Source organism: Chrysochloris asiatica, unplaced genomic scaffold (genome assembly GCF_000296735.1).
Source record: "Chrysochloris asiatica unplaced genomic scaffold, ChrAsi1.0 scaffold00116, whole genome shotgun sequence".
Lineage (NCBI taxonomy): Eukaryota > Metazoa > Chordata > Mammalia > Afrosoricida > Chrysochloridae > Chrysochloris > Chrysochloris asiatica.
In genome coordinates, this window is record NW_006408634.1 from 7,636,073 (window position 1) to 7,651,706 (window position 15,634).

Below are 15,634 nucleotides of genomic sequence, written 5' to 3' on the forward strand. Positions count from 1 at the left end.
GGACTTACAAGCTTTCTATGGTGATATTTCTGGCTTTTGCTTTCTCTCCCCTTCCAGTGTCTGGCTTCCACGCAGCTGCAGCCCCCAACCAATGTCAGTGATGTATTCTTGTACAAGAGAAAGAACCCAGGTGTGTTATACTGGTTGATAATATATTTGCCCCATGCTGGTCTGTCATTCTGTCCTAACTGTGATGGATTGTGTGTTGCTATGATGCTAGAAGTTATATCACTGATATTTCAAACACCAGCAGGGCCACTCAGATTGGGCAGGTTTCAACAGAGCATCCAGGTTAAGAAAGACTAGGAAGAAAGACCTGGCTATCTGCATCCATAAATTAGCCAATAAAAACCTGGGGATCACAGCTGAACATTGTCAAACTCAATTACATTGGATTCCACAGAATGTTAACAAGAGGGAACAATCTCTGGAAGAGGATATTGTTTTTGGTGAAATACAGGGAAATTCTTGGTAAGATGGATGAGGTTCAATGGCTCCAACGTTGGACTCTCTGGCAATCTGAGGACCAGGGAAGGTTTTGTTCTGTACATAAGGGTCACTGTGGAGTCAACATGAAGCAGCTGCCTCTCCATCTATGGAGGTCAAGTCAAAAAGTATTGCTACCATAGTTCCAATCCATGCATGCATGAGTTTCTCCCAAACAAAATGTGTTGAAACATGTCTGTGTCCAATGAATGGCTACAGACACGTTCTTTTCTCCTGAGAGTACGTTAAAAAAAAAAAAAAAAAATCCCAATTAAAACGTGGTTTCTGAGAGACTGTTCCAAACAGACAGAAAGGTTATGATTCATCTAAAACTTAGAAGGTTATATGGTGACTGTTAATTTGGAATTCTGAAGGGTCAACTTGGATTTGCTTAAAGGACACAGGACAATCACAGGGGCTTTTAATGGTGAGGAAAAGGCCAGGAAAGAAGTGTCGGGGAATTGCTTTACATATGACAATACACCTGCTCAGTCTTTGAGAGGAGCAAGGACTGTCCTAAGAGAATTTCATTGGGAAACCTCACCCCCATCCACCCTACAGCCCTCATCTTGCCCCTTCAGACTTCTTTGTGTTCTGCAAACTCAAAGAATATTTCAAAGGAACATGAATTGAGCCCCTTGATTGTCCCTAAACTGATGTTTTGACATTTTGAAGTGGTATCATTACAAGAGCACAGAATTCTTGAGGGATAGGGTCTTGGTGTAGCACTGTCGGATAAACCGACTGCGAGGTTGGTTTGAACCACAAGGTCGGTGGTTCAAACTCACCAGCCACTCCTTGGAAACCCTATACAGGGTCGCTATGAGTCTAAACCGACTTAACAATTATTTATCAACACCAACAGAGAGCTGAAAACCTTGTCTTCTGAAGTGTGTAGAGCTAGATGGAGGAGGTGTCTTGAAACAATCATTTCTTGTGTTGATGTGTTTCCATAGTGGTGGAGGGAGCATGTGGGTGTCCTGTGGGTCCTAGCAGAGGAAGCCAGGGAGGGAGACGCACATCGTGGCCAGGAGCCAAGCTAGAAAAGACAATGGAGAGACCAAGGCTAAAGTAGTAAACTGTAGTCTAGCTGTTTCATTCACACAGAGCTAAAGTTTCCAGTGGGCGGTGCCACTACCTATGGAAGGTTTGGTGTTATGGCTGCAACGTATGTAGAGCTGTGATGGATTCTGGATTCTGGGGTACCCTACTGCTGAAGTTCTAGAACTGGCAGTTCACCATGCTTCTCAGGATTTCAAAGCAAAGTGTGACACTCAAGGTCACATGCAGCTCTTCATGCGTGGTGACTAAAGGTTGATTCTTTTATCCAGGCTCTCGTAACTGGGGATGGTGTGTGATTCCTCACAAATCTCTGATCAGAACGAAGAGAGAGCAAACAACTGCTCAGAGAATTGTTTTAAACGACCCTCTTCCTTCCCTTCCTTCCACTGTAACTGGAACAGAAGAAATCACGGGGAGATGTGGAATTTTTAAAAGAGCTTACTGGCAGAGCATATAGTTACTGTTAGACAAGATTCAAGAAAACATTTCCAGATAAGAATCTGGATTCAAAGTTTGAGAGCAGTACCTTCTCAGGTGGCAACAATTGTGTGTTGATGAGGCTAGGTTTCTCCTATGAGTTTTATACAAATGTAGAATTGTAAACCAGTTTTGATGAAATGTAACAATTTCTGTTGTCAGACTGCCTAGATCAAAACACAGCCACTTGCCAGATGTTCCACCTTGACCAAATCACTCTACCTCTTTCTATGTCCACGCCTATAAAATGCAGGTGATAGGATTAAATTGATGAAATAACATGAAAAGTCCAAGAACAACTTGACTCTTTACTGACTCCATGTGTTACAGAGTAGAACTGCTTCATAGGTTTATTTATTTTTTCTTTTAGCAAGAGTGAGGTTTTCTGTACTCAATTTTGCAAAATTGGACGCCCAACCCAGTAGACAAGGGCAGATGCGCCGCATAGCCGTTCATAGGGTTTTCTTGGCTGTGAAGCTCTGGTAGCATAGTGGTTATGAATTGGGCTGCTAACCTCAGGGACAGCAGTTCAAAACTATCAGCTGTATGAGGCTATGAGGCTTTCTGCTCCTGTAAAGATTTACAACCTTGGGAGCCCCATGGCGGCAGTTCTGTTTTGTCCTATTGGGTTGCTATGAATCTGGCAACTGGTAGCCAATTCCCACCCAGGCTCCTTGAAGAGTCATTGTTGTGTTGTTAGGAGCTAATAAGCTGATTTCAATTCATAGCGAGCCCTGCCTCAGAGTAGAACTGCCCCATTCAGTTTTCTAGGTTGTGCATCTTTACTGAAGCAGATGGCCACAACTTTCTCTCACAGAGCAACTAGTGAGTTCATACTGCTAACTTTTCTGTTAGCAGCATGTTTAAACAACGGTGTCACTTAGGGTACCTAACTGAAGGGTAGCTCCAAAAAATTCAAACCAAACCCATTGCCAGCAACTTGATTCCTCCTCATGTTGTTTTTGTTGTTAGGTGCCGTGGAGTCGGTTTCGACTCAGAGTGACCCTATACAGGGTTTCCGTAGATGTAAATCTTTACGGGAACAGAAAGCCTCATCTTTCTCCTGTAGAGCAGCTGGTAGTTTTGAAGTGCTGATCTTTAGGTTCACAGCCTGATTCGTAAACCACTACACTACCAGAGCTCCTTGATTCCTCCTCATAGCAACCCTATATAGGGTTTCTGAGACTGCAAATCTTTATGGGGCACAGACAGTCTCATCTTTCTCCAGTGGAGCAGCTGGTAGGTTAGACCTGCTGACCTTGTAGTTAGCAGTCTAGTGCTTACTCTACAATGCCACTAGGACTCCATAGGGTAAACTTGATCCGTGGCTACTGGACCATCGATGTGGCACTGTGGGTTAATGTGCTGGACTGCAAGGTCAGTTTAAACCACAAGGTTGATGGTTCAAACTCACCAGCCGCTCCTCAGAAACTCTCTACAGGGTTCCTATGAGTCGCAACTGATTCTGTGAGACTTAACAACAAAAGCAAGCGATACAAAGTGACAAAAAACTTGTCTTGAAAGATAAAGGTTAGCCTCCCCCGCAGAGAGCAGGGGAAAGGTGTATTGGATGGCAAAGACATATGAAAGTGGGAAATCAGGGCAATAGGAGGGGTTTAGTGTGACAGCAGTGATAGGAGGGGAGGTTGAGGTTGAGCACGTGCAGCTAACACCAGGCTTTCAGGACTGAGATCTTGTCCTCGGGGTCGCTAGGGAGCCGTGGGAAGTCTGTGAGCAGAGGTGGGGTGACGTCAGCTCTGGGGACTGCGGTTACTGCAACAGGAGTTCAGACTGGAAAAGGAAAGGGGGACTAGCCCCCTGCGGAGAGTCGGGCAGGAGGGGCATGCCCGGGGACTGATAGCCTGTGAGAAGGATGAGCTGACTGGGTGGAAGGTGGGCCTGTCCCAATTTGGGGATCCGGGAAGAAGAGAGGCTGTGAAAGGAGATCCTCAACTCCAGGGTGTCATGGGGGGTGTTAGTAAGTGTGAAATGATGTTGGAATTCTTAAATAGCTAGGACTTCGCCAGGGACCACAGCATGGGCAGAGGCCCAGAGAAATTAGAGAGAGTTTGAATTGAGGAGAGTAGTGGAACAGGCGCCTGGAGAGACTAATTCATCTTTATTTCAAGGACTAGTTTTTCTGCAGGCAGAGGAAAGCTTCCTGAGGAGGCGGTGTCTACGTTGAGCTCTGAAGAATGTATAGTTGTCGGCCAGATGAAAGGGTATTCCAGTTTGGGTAAAGACCCAAAGGTTTCACAGGGTTTGTTGGGTTTTAAATACTTACAACCGTTAAGTAGAGCGCTAAGGGTTAAATTCTTTAACGTGTGACTTGGTTCGAGACCCCAGAAAAATCTGCTTTCTCTCTACCCCTCTCTTTGCTACAGTTTTTTCCTCAAGTAAATGGGAACAAGCTCCGTTGTTCCTTCTGGACGCCCCTCCACCCGCCCTTGGGCAGGGACAAACCACTGAACGGAGGTTGAGTGATAGTTCCTTTGACCAATCGCTAGGGTCCAAAGTCCTGCCTTTCTCCCCTCGGAGGCCAATCGCCTCATTCTTCTTGAGATTGACGACGGCTGGCTAAAGACCTCATGACGTCACCCTCTGGGTAAATCACTGGAAGCGATCAGAGGCGGGCCGTTCTGCTGATGGACAGCTGTGTACAAGATGTCCGCTTAGCGCGGGGCCCGCCGGGAAGCTTTGAGGCGGTGCTGGAGGGGAATAGGCGGGAACTCCTGGTCGATTTTGTCCAATCATCACTCGCGAGTTTTGCGATAGACGGGCCGTCTTCCCCATCCCGTGCGACTTGAGGGGCGGGGCCGTGCGCGCTAGACTGGGCGGGCCTCTAAGCTTTGATGGATATCTAACTTACCCAATTGTCAAACGGTATTTCCAGACGGGCCGCCTCCATCGCCAATGAAATCTCCTGGCGGAATTGAGGTGGGCGGGCCGTGGACCCTCCGGTATAAGGCGGTCCCGGGGGAGAGGGCAGAAAGGGGGGGTCTCGGCGGCCAAAGGAGGAGTAGCAGCGGGTGAAGATGGCGGCAGCCGAGGCCGCGAACTGCATCATGGAGGTGAGAGCCTGGAGCGCTGCTGGGGTCGGGAAGCGGTTTGGTGTGTGTGTTTTATGCCTCCGTGGTGGGGAAGGGGCTCGAGTCGGCGAATTGAAGCTAAAAGCACCCAACCGCACGGGAGGGGGCGACGCATGTTCCGAATTTGGGACTATCGTTGGAAGTGGGGGTTGCTTAGCTTTTGGGGCCTTGCGGCAGCCAGGTCTCACCTCCTTCCCACGTGCAGGCGGGCTGGGGGCGCTTCCGGCCTGGCCCCCACGTGGCCGCGGCCCGGTGGTGGGGAGGGGGTGTGCCGTGTCCGGATGCCCAGCGGGCTCCACGTGCGGGACAAAGGCCCCGCCTCCAGCAGGGGGAGGGGCGCCGGGGGGGGCGGTAGGCAGACTCCGACGACCCGCCGTCGAGGGTCCCCTATCTCTGTCTCCCGGGACCGGGAAAGACCTTGGGGGCTGATACCCGTCCGGGGCCAGTCGCTATGTAGAGGACCTCTTGAGAGGTACTATACATCCCGACTCTATACACCCCTTCTCCTTAGGTCTTGGGGTACTTACTGAGGCATCGGTCCAGGTTTTGTGCCCTCTTGGGTTGGGATTGGAGGAAGAGGAAGAGTCGGTTCCCCTCGAGCCCCGTAGTTTCCTGCCCCCGAACGTTTCTCCCCTTCTGGCGCCTTAGGAGCTGGGGGATGGGGCTTTGCCCCTGTGACCTCCCTCTGGGTAGGGGAGCATCTAGCTGGAGGCCACCCTTGCGGAGAAGGCACCGGGCACCCCCTTGTGGCCATCTCTGGGTGTGTGGGAGGGAAGGCTTTTTCATGGGGCGTGTCCCGAAGCCACCCTCCTCCTTGGAGCTCTCCCAGGCACAGGGAGACGCTGGGGGACACGATGGGAGGAAATCAGACAGGATTATAAACGTCGAGATTTGCCATTTTCTGGGCCCCTTTCTCTGCAGCCCCGTCCCAAAGATGACCCACCTTTCTGAAGCTCTTTTAAGGGGGGTCCTGAGTCTGGGTGCCGAGGAATGGTTTCCAGTTAGTTGGGTCTCAGACAGCTATATAGGGAGGGGTTCTAGGCCTGTGTTCCATTTCCTAAGAGAGGTTAGGGGTGGGGATGAGGTGGTCTAGTGGTGGAGACCACAGCGGTGTTAGTGGGCAGTAGGATCTGGGGTGGGCAATCCCCTCACTAGCTTGCCCCAACGGGTGTCCTCCAGCCCGGAAGAATTGTGGGGATGCCAGCGGTTCACGGTTTGAGCACCTGGAGGGTGGCTAGTGGTTCACATTTGGAAGGAATGCTGGATGCTATCCGATGGGGTGTTTGGACCCCAACTCTTTACCTTGTAGCCTCTCTAGAGTGCAGGGTCAATTCTCAAGTTGCATGCCATTTGGGGGTCACTCCAATGCGCCCTTGGCTTGTGTCTGGACCTAGGCAAGGAAATGCTTTCTCCGCGGCTGTCCTTACCCCCCCTTCCCCGTCTTAGGGGCCCGGGATGGATGTCTGATCTGAATGAGAGCCACATCTCAGCCCGTATAACTTTTATAAGGGTCCCAGAGTCTGATTGGGGCTCCCCCTTTCCCAGACGCTGACTTCCTGGACATAGGGAGGGGACCAGTGGTGGTGGTTTGTGCTCCAGTCTAGGGGAGAGGCAGGAACTAGAGGCTGGGGTGCCAGCTCTGGTAGGGGCCTGTGGGCCACACCCCCTTTCTGGAATCCTCTCAGATAAGACTGGTGTGGCAAGACCATTGCCCAGGGGGCACAGCCTGCCAGCCAGCTCCCTCCTCCCTCCAAGCTATTCCTGGCACCCTAGGATGGAGATGTGTGTCAGGAAGTGTCACCTAATCTGGGGAGATTATAGGGGGCTAAACCAGCCAGCAGTGCCTGTGTGCCTTTCTGGTGTGTGGGGGGGGTTGGTATGTGTGTCCAGGTGCCTGCCCAGAGGGGGGCAGCATGGGGGCGGGCCACCATCTCTCCAGCCACAGCTGAGACAGGAGAACCTCTCACCCTATCTTCCCCTTCCCCCACCACTTCTCTGACCCCTTTCTGAAATAGCCATGCTGCTTCACACTGTCACCACTTCCCACCAAGGAAGAGGAAAATTGCAGGGACCTCCCTCCCAAAACAAAGCCCGGCCCCCACCCCCATCCCCCACTGGCCTGGCCCCAGTAGCTAATTCTTTCTCCCTGTACTCTCTCCTAGAATTTTGTAGCCACCTTGGCTAATGGGATGAGCCTCCAGCCGCCTCTTGAAGAAGTAAATATCCTTTTGTGAAACCCCACCCCCACCCTCACCCCCACTTCAGTCTAGCTTGTCACCCACCAGGCCTTTTCCAGCGGTCTAACCGCGATCCCTTTTGCTACAAACCAGTTCACCCCGTGCCCCCCAAAATACTTAGTACTGCTTCCTCCAGGTGTGTAGCCCCCTCTGGCCTCCAATACTGTGGCTACTTCCTTAACTCCCATTTTCAGCCCCTCCCCATCAGCCCTGTGCCTCCCCCCCCTTTTGCTGTTCCCTCCCCTCCCCAGCTGTGGGCTGAGCTAGAATCGGGGGCAGAGAAACTGGAGAGATGGTAGGCGTGGCTGAGGTACTGGGGGGCTCCCCTGGATGGTACCTGGAAGAGGAAAATGGGGTGTTAGGGTCTGGAGTTCGGGGGAGGCGAAATGGCAGAGGGGGCAGTAGAGATGCCTTTTGGGGAGTTAACGTTCTCCAGGCAGAAGTAGGGATCTGGAGCTGAGCCTGCGGGGAGCCCCAGATTTGACCCTTACTCATCCGCATCCCACCAGGTCTCCTGTGGCCAGGCTGAGAGCAGCGAGAAGCCCAATGCTGAGGACATGACGTCCAAAGATTACTACTTCGACTCTTATGCTCACTTCGGCATCCACGAGGTGAGATTGGAACATTCAGACAGAGGCCTCAGGACTGGTCCCAGTTGGGGAGGAGTGGGGTGGGACATGTTCCGCACATGCGCATTTGGCACAACAGGAGGCTTCCTAAACCCCAGGATCTCCTCTAGCTCAGCTGTTGTCTTGGAGACCAAGATTGGCCTTGTGCTCTGCCAGTCTCTGGAGGCTCCTATGGGGAGTGTGCGCATGCTCACCAGAGACTTTAGTCCTTGAACCGGCCTGCTGCTCTCTGCTGCTCTCTAGCGGCTGGTGTTAGGCCTGCCTGTGCTCTGTGTGGGAAGCTAGCTTCTCAACCATTTTTTGCCAATTGGGGAAACAGAAGGCAGCTGGGCACAAGTTCTGAGGACTTTTGTAAAAAAGACGAGGATGACTGGGCCCTAGGTTTACAATGATAGAATACAGTTCAATCTGATTTTGCAAATAGGGAAGGAAACGGGGGTGCAAAAATTAAGACCCAGGGGGCTAAGCCAGAGTGAAGGGGCTGAGCTCGGGCTCCTTTTATCATTGGTCTGCTGGAAGCCCCCTCATAGAAATTCTGTGCCCTTCCCCCAGGAGATGCTGAAGGATGAGGTGCGGACCCTCACATACCGCAACTCCATGTTCCACAACCGGCACCTCTTCAAGGACAAGGTGGTGCTGGATGTGGGCTCTGGCACAGGTATCCTCTGCATGTTTGCTGCCAAAGCCGGGGCCCGCAAGGTCATCGGGGTGAGTCTCCAGGGTGGTTGGGCAGGCCTGGGAATTTAGAAAGGGGCCCCTTGGGGCTCAGGGATTGCATGGAGGGGGGCTGGGGGCCAGTGGTAGGTCTGGGGGGGCCTCACCCTCCCTTCTTCCTGGGCCCCTAGATCGAGTGTTCCAGTATCTCTGATTATGCGGTGAAGATTGTCAAAGCCAACAAATTAGACCATGGTGAGCCCAGGACCTAGGGGTATTGGTGGGGCTGGAGTGGGTAATTCCTAACTTCCCCAGGGCCCTCTGTAAGGGGGCGGAGGTGGGGTCCACTGACAGGGTCACAATGTTTGCTATTCCTCCCTGTTAACCTTCTCAGAACGTGGTGGTGTCAGGACAATTAGCAGCACAAGTGTTCTTAAAATCTGGGTCTGGATGTTGGGAACATAGCCCCTCAGTTTTATAAAGTTAGAGCAAGAAACAGACTTAAATTTCTGGGCTAAGGAGTAGAGTCCAATGGTTAACCACTGGATGGCCACAGTCTTCTGTGTGTCTCTCAGCTACACTTCGCTCTCAACGGACATTCCTTCGTGAAAATGCTGCTAGGCCAGAACATATGGCAGTGTTTTGATGTTCACTTGTGTCATTGTGACTCATGGAACACTTTGGGGTTTTTTTTTGCCCTATTTTCACCAGGTTATCGTGTAGTTAGATCCATTTCACGGGATTGAGAGGCACTTCGTTTTTTTGTGACATCATTGTGTGCATGTGGAGTCCCTGGGTGGCCCACATAGCAAGTAATAAGGTGTGGTGGTTCAAGTCCACGCAAAGGCACCATGGAAGACAGGTCTGGTGACCTGCTTACCCTCAACACCAGTCATTTAAACCCTGTGGAGTATAGTTTACATTGGCCTGCATGGAATCACCAGGAGTTCAGAGTCAACTCTCAGGTTGCTGGATTTTCTAGTTATCCCCTGCTTTTTCAATCCGTCCCTTGATTGTGGCATTTAATTTGCTGGTGAGTCTGTCCTCTTGCACATGGTACTGCCTCATACACTGCCAGTGTTACCAGAAAGGTACTTAGAATCCAAGCGGGAATCTGTGTGGAGTCCCCAGCATGTCTCTTCAAGGCTGACTGCCCCCTTTCCCCCACCTCCCTGCAGTGGTCACCATCATCAAGGGGAAGGTGGAGGAGGTGGAGCTGCCAGTGGAGAAGGTGGACATCATCATCAGCGAGTGGATGGGCTACTGTCTCTTCTATGAGTCGATGCTCAACACTGTGCTCTATGCCCGCGACAAGTGGCTGGTGAGGGCCGGGGCTGGGGCGGACAGGTTCACACAAAACCACAACCTATTGCCTTTGGCTCCATTCCAGCCCGTAGTGAGAGCAGAAGTGGCCCATTGGGTTTCCCAGGTGGTTCTCTTTACGGAAGCAGATTGTCTCATCTTTCTCCCTGGTGGGTTCAAACCACCAATCAGTCAGCAAGCAATTAGAGGGCTTAAGCATTGCAGTCCTTAGAAGCTCCTGGGCTGGAATTTAGTGTAGAAGTGGCCAGTTCCTTAGGGCATGTTGGTTGGTTATTAGTGTGTGTGCAGATGCCAAGCTGTCCCTGGGTGGTTTTGAACCACCAACCCTTTGATCAAACAGCGAGATGCTTTAATAGAGCAATTTGTGAAGGGAAACCTTTAGATAAACCATATCAACTAAACTTGTTGAGTTGATTCTGACTTATGTGGCTCTATGGGACCCAGTTGAACTGCCCCACAGGCTTTATACAGATAGCAGAGTGCCTCATCTTTCTCCTACAGTACTGTAGCTGGGTGAAATCAGTGAGCTTTGTTAGCTGTGGATTGCTTTAATATTGCACCACCTGGGTTCCTTGGGGTTTTCTCAGGGTCTTTATACAAGAATTGACAGCAGAGATGGGGGAAGCCAGCAGCTGAGGGGGTTAGAGCAACGACAGTAACAAGGAGAGTGTCCAGTCAGGAGGACAGAGGGATAGAAGGAAGTGCAGGGTGGGGGCCATGGTCCCAGGTGTCTAGAGCAGGTGTGGTGGGAACATAGCAGGATAAAGGATGGGAAGGGATTGGTGTGTGTGTGTGGGGGGGTGCTTCCAGCTGAGCCCCTGGAGCAGGCAGGAGCAGCTGCTGTGTTTGGGAGGAGGGGGAATGGGTATTTCTGCTCTGAGCCCCTAAGCGGTATTCCGGTGGGGAATTCCCCAGGTCTGAGGAGGCCACCTCTGCCAGGAGCCCAAGGGGCCCTGGAGGCTGGATAGGTGCATATTCCATGAGTGGCCAGGAGGGAGACTTGCCAAGGCTCATCCACACACACATGCCCCCCGCCTTTTCCCTCCACAGGCACCTGATGGCCTCATCTTCCCTGATCGAGCCACACTGTATGTGACGGCCATTGAGGACCGGCAGTATAAGGACTACAAGATCCACTGTGAGTGTCCTGGGGGACCTGCAGGGGAAAGAGGAGAGAGGGACAGGGACCCATGTGTCTGGGTAGCACCGGCTCACCGCACCCCACCCCACCCCTTCCACAGGGTGGGAGAATGTATATGGTTTTGACATGTCTTGCATCAAGGATGTGGCCATCAAGGAGCCCCTCGTGGATGTAGTGGACCCTAAGCAGCTGGTCACCAATGCCTGCCTCATAAAGGTGAGCCACATGTCCGGCTGGGTGTCCTCTGTTGCAGAAACCCATGGCCGCCAGCTGGCTCTTGGATGTGTGATGAGCGCCAGTGGGTTCTCCTGAGGTGACAACTTCTAGATAGTGTGACAGCGTCAGAGGGCACTTAGGTCACTGGAGAGAGCAGTGACAGCTGCACCCTCGAGGTCTGGTGCCTACAGGTGGATCCAAATCAGGGTGGGCAGGGTTAACACACAGTGGTCACTTTAGCTGGCGCCTCCGAAAGGGGGAGGGGAGCCAAAGCAGGGAGCCTGGTGGTGAAATGGAGAAGGGGGTTCCAGGCAGATGGAAGGAGCAGAAGGGCCTGCGTTGGGGGTTGAATGTAGGTGTTGATGCATAGCATCCCCCTTCCCTAGCTTTGGATTTCAGCCAGGGGGTGGAAAGGAACAAGTAGCCAATTCCTGAAGCCAGCTCAGGAAGACCAGCAGGGCGGGGGTGACTGGGCAGGGGGCTGACGGACCTGCCCTGCAGGAGGTGGACATCTACACTGTCAAGGTGGAAGACCTGACCTTCACCTCCCCGTTCTGCCTGCAAGTGAAGCGGAATGACTACGTGCATGCTCTGGTGGCTTACTTCAACATCGAGTTCACCCGCTGCCACAAGAGGACCGGCTTCTCCACCAGTGAGGCGGGCGGTCCCTGGCCAGGGTGTGGGGTGTGTGTGGCACAGCAATGGGCTTATGCCCCTCGATGGACCATGGGGACACTGACCCATCTCCTGACTCTGCTGTGTGATTTGGAGCCACTGTACCTCAGTTTCTTCAACCACTAAATATAGCTAACAGGCCCTGCCTTCAAGGCTCGCTTGGAGCTTAATGTCTAGGCTCCCAGACCCTGGGTGATGTAAACAGTGAAGTGCTCAGTCAAAAGGTGGGCAGTTCACATTTTACCCAGAGGCGCCTTAGAAGAAGGCTGGTGGTCTAGTTCTGAAAAAAACTAGCCGTAGAACACCTTGCGTGGCACAGTCTTGCTTGGACTCCCATGATTCCATGAGTTGGAATTAACTCCAGAACATCTGGTTTGGTTTTGGTTCTTGGTTTTCACCTGGCTGTAATTTGGGGATCTGGTGTGGCCCAAGGTGCAGGGAGACACAGTGGTCCTCTTGTCTGCAGGCCCCGAGTCCCCCTACACGCACTGGAAGCAGACAGTCTTCTACATGGAGGATTACCTGACTGTGAAGACAGGCGAGGAAATCTTTGGTACCATTGGCATGCGGCCCAACGCCAAGAACAACGTGAGGCTGCTCGCCTGGGAGGAGTGGGGGGGCCTCAGGGCACTCTCGTCCCCCTAGGACTTGTCTATACCTACAGGACCCTGCCTTTCAGCCCCCCAGCATACAGCATAGCCAGGGCTGGGCTGGTGGGCAGGTGTGGCGGGGGCAGGGTGAGCTGCTAGTAGGTGGAGCTGGTACAACTTCTTAGAAAGTAAGGCGGGCAGAGTGCTGTTTTTCTTCTTTCCTGCAGTCTTCATGGCTGAGACCCAGGGATGTCGGGTCCAGGGGCCACCAGGGGAGCTGCTCTGCTGTGCAGTCTTCAGTGGGGAGCGACTGGGGGGAGGACCACAGCCCTGGGACTAGGGAAACTGCTGACTTGGACAGGAGAACTGAGACTGGATGGCGGCTTAGGGCAGGGAATGAGGGCATTGGCCCGAGGAGGGATGTGGTAGCCTGTCCACAGTGATTCTAGGACTTATGACAAAGTCAGGCAGTTTTGAGTGGAAGGGAAGAGGCCAGGGAGGTGTAAAGTCAGCGGGAAGGCATTAGAGGCTTGGTCTACAGCTTTTGGGTGGAGGTCGAGGGTGACACCTGTTTCCAGGAAGGCTGGGAAGGAGCCCTGGGGTTCTCATATAGAAGGAAGGAGGGCTGAGGCAGTTGTGAAACAGGAAGTGGCATAGAGAAAGGACTTGTTTTAGAAAAGATGAAGCGTGTTTTGCTATTGGGACAAGCTAGGAGGGAACCTCATGACGTGACAGGTGAGGCAGAAGAGCGAGGCCTCAGAGCACAGTGGACGGGTCATGCCTATGGAGTATCCTACAGAATTGGGGTTCTGGGCTGATGCTGGAGCAGGGGTCACTCAAAGCAGGGTCCCAGGGTATCGGTGGGTGTGTAGATAGATGCCTGACGACGATGAAAACCTAAAAGCACTGAGTCCCTCCTGGGGTGGCCAATCTGGGCTCCAGGGCTGACCCCAGGGTAAGGGAGTAGACATCCTGGGGCTGAGCCTGTCCCACCCTCCCCACCTCTCCCCACCTCTCCCCACAGCGTGACCTGGACTTCACCATCGACCTGGACTTCAAGGGCCAGCTGTGTGAGCTCTCCTGCTCCACCGACTACCGGATGCGCTGAGGGCTGGCCCACTGCTCCTTGGAGCCCAGGGCTGCGGTGGTCTTAGGCGATTTCAGGGCCCTCCCTTCTCCCTCCCTCTGAAGGGGGCTTTAGGGGCCTGGGCCGGGGTGGGGGGGACACATCGTGACTGTGTTTTTCATAACTTATGTTTTTATATGGTTGCATTTACGCCAATAAATCCTCAGCTGGGACTTGGCTTCCTGGGGCCTGAGGGGATGGGGACCCTGGCACAGGTGCTAAATGGCCTGCCGGACCTGAGTGGGTCTCCTCCTCTCTCTCTGGTCTTCTTGGAGACTCTTCCTGTCACATCAGTCTCCTAGAGTCTTTGGTCCCTTCCTTCTCTAGGGCTCCTGCTCTCACTGGCCCAGGATTGGCCTCCAGCCATACCACAGGGCTTTTGGGGGTGGTGGGGAGGCAGTTCCCAAGAGATTTCCAGAAAGCGGTTCCTCTTGGGCTGTTTTCCACCTGAGTCTGGGCCACGCTGGCTGTTGACTAGCAATGACTAGTGTCCTGTGTTGGGTGGCCGTTGTGTGCTGTGGAGTCGGTTCCCACTCAGTGAACCCTGTATAGAGTTTCTGAGACTAAATCTTTACAGGAGCAGTGGGTTGATTGGAACTTCTGAGCTTGTAGTTAGCTGCCCAACTCTACCAAGACTGCTTAGTGTTCTGCCCTACAGCTGGGGAAAACTGGCTCATGGGGACGGAAGGGGCTGTGTGTGTTGAAGGTAGAGAATTATTCATTGGGTTTGTCCAAGCCTGACTGGGACCTGGAGGGTGGGGTGCTGGTGTCCATCTGGGGAGTCCCGGCTTGGGAGCACAGGGCCTCGAGGCCTCCCTATTTTACTGAGATGGATATCAAGGCCCTCCCAAGGGTCTCTACTAAGAGACCCTCACCAGATCCACCCGCGCCAGCCTCTACAACAGCCCATACCTTAACTTTGTCCTGGACGAGAGCCCCAGCCCCAGGCCCACATCGGTTCCTGGCACTCCTTATGGGCAGGTTCTGTCCACTGGGGATGATCCTGCCCACGTCTGTCCCACTTTGCCTTGTGCATCTTCTGGAACCTTCTGACCCCTGAGGCTTAGGGCCTGTACTTTGCACCCTGTGGTGGAGATGGGGTACAGAGCCCAGAGCTCCCTCACCCCAGCCTACTGTTGGGGAGTTTAACAGGTGTACCCCCATCTGGGGGGTTCTGAAGGCCTCTCCTGCCACTTGCCTCCTTAAAGGTTTGGTGTCACCTGAGACTACTTTAGGCACAGCACCACAGAGACTGATCTGCCCTGGCAGTGTGCAAGGCAGGCTTTGCCCTCTTTGGTTTTGGCCTCAGGTTTTCTGCCTGAGAAGGGAGCCCAAACCTGGAGGGTTTCCCAGGAGCCCGACAGCCCCTCCCCTAATGTCCACCCATGATGTCCAGCTCCTCACTGCCTCTGCCTTGGGGCCCCATGGGGCTAACTGTAGGGCATTATTGTGCCCAGCCTTATCTGTAAGAACATTCTGAGCATGTCTATTTCTCGAGGATTCTGTGCTAACCAGGCCTCCCAGCAACATGCACCAGTGCTCCCCTGACCACAGGCTGATGATACATACAGTTTGCGGATAGCATATTTGGCTTTCACTAGACACTAGCCTTGAGCCAAGACCACCTGGTACATGTGGATGCTACCTGCAGCTTGAGATCTGCACGCTGGGTGGAATCAGGATGTCTCCCTAGGCTCGGTCTGCCCATCTACTACCCTGAGTTTCTTTTATCTTCACCCTCCATCTCATCCTGAGACCACACTCATCCCTTCCTGAGGCTGTGACCAGACCAAAACCATGGTGCACACGGTAGCTCCACCCGTGACTGACAAGACTAACATCCAGCATCCAATAAAACGAAAGTTCCCATGTTTCAGTCTGTCTTGGTTATTTTGGCCTTCCATTATAAGCTGGGTCCCAAAAATACTT

The 15,634-nt window shown here is 52.9% G+C and overlaps 1 protein-coding gene across 4 annotated transcripts; it reads left to right on the plus strand.

The window, feature by feature from the left end:
* Positions 1 to 4,931: 4,931 nt before the first annotated feature.
* On the plus strand, positions 4,932 to 13,877 carry PRMT1 (protein arginine methyltransferase 1). 4 transcript variants are annotated; one of them, XM_006868208.1, is made up of 12 exons: positions 5,016 to 5,096; positions 7,277 to 7,344; positions 7,546 to 7,661; positions 7,861 to 7,962; positions 8,533 to 8,688; positions 8,826 to 8,889; positions 9,813 to 9,955; positions 11,008 to 11,095; positions 11,199 to 11,314; positions 11,816 to 11,966; positions 12,456 to 12,577; positions 13,604 to 13,877. In XM_006868208.1, the coding sequence occupies exons 3-12, from the start codon at positions 7,644 to 7,646 to the stop codon at positions 13,685 to 13,687; spliced, it is 1,044 nt and encodes a 347-aa protein (XP_006868270.1). In that variant the 5' UTR covers positions 5,016 to 5,096; positions 7,277 to 7,344; positions 7,546 to 7,643; the 3' UTR covers positions 13,688 to 13,877. The 4 variants fall into 4 exon arrangements, with proteins under 4 accessions (XP_006868268.1, XP_006868269.1, XP_006868271.1 ...); XM_006868206.1 differs by lacking the exon at positions 7,546 to 7,661 and having other exon boundaries at positions 4,932 to 5,096; positions 7,277 to 7,330; XM_006868207.1 differs by lacking the exons at positions 7,277 to 7,344; positions 7,546 to 7,661 and having other exon boundaries at positions 4,932 to 5,096.
* The last annotated feature ends 1,757 nt before the right edge of the window (positions 13,878 to 15,634 follow it).

Excerpts from the sequence above, each read along its gene's own strand:
- PRMT1 (XM_006868206.1), top strand. The coding sequence starts at position 5,061 with ATGGCGGCAGCCGAGGCCGCGAACTGCATCATGGAG. Across the intron at positions 7,963-8,532 it reads CTCACTTCGGCATCCACGAG|GAGATGCTGAAGGATGAGGT; the intron begins GTGAGATTGGAA and ends CCCTTCCCCCAG. Across the intron at positions 9,956-11,007 it reads ATGCCCGCGACAAGTGGCTG|GCACCTGATGGCCTCATCTT; the intron begins GTGAGGGCCGGG and ends TTCCCTCCACAG.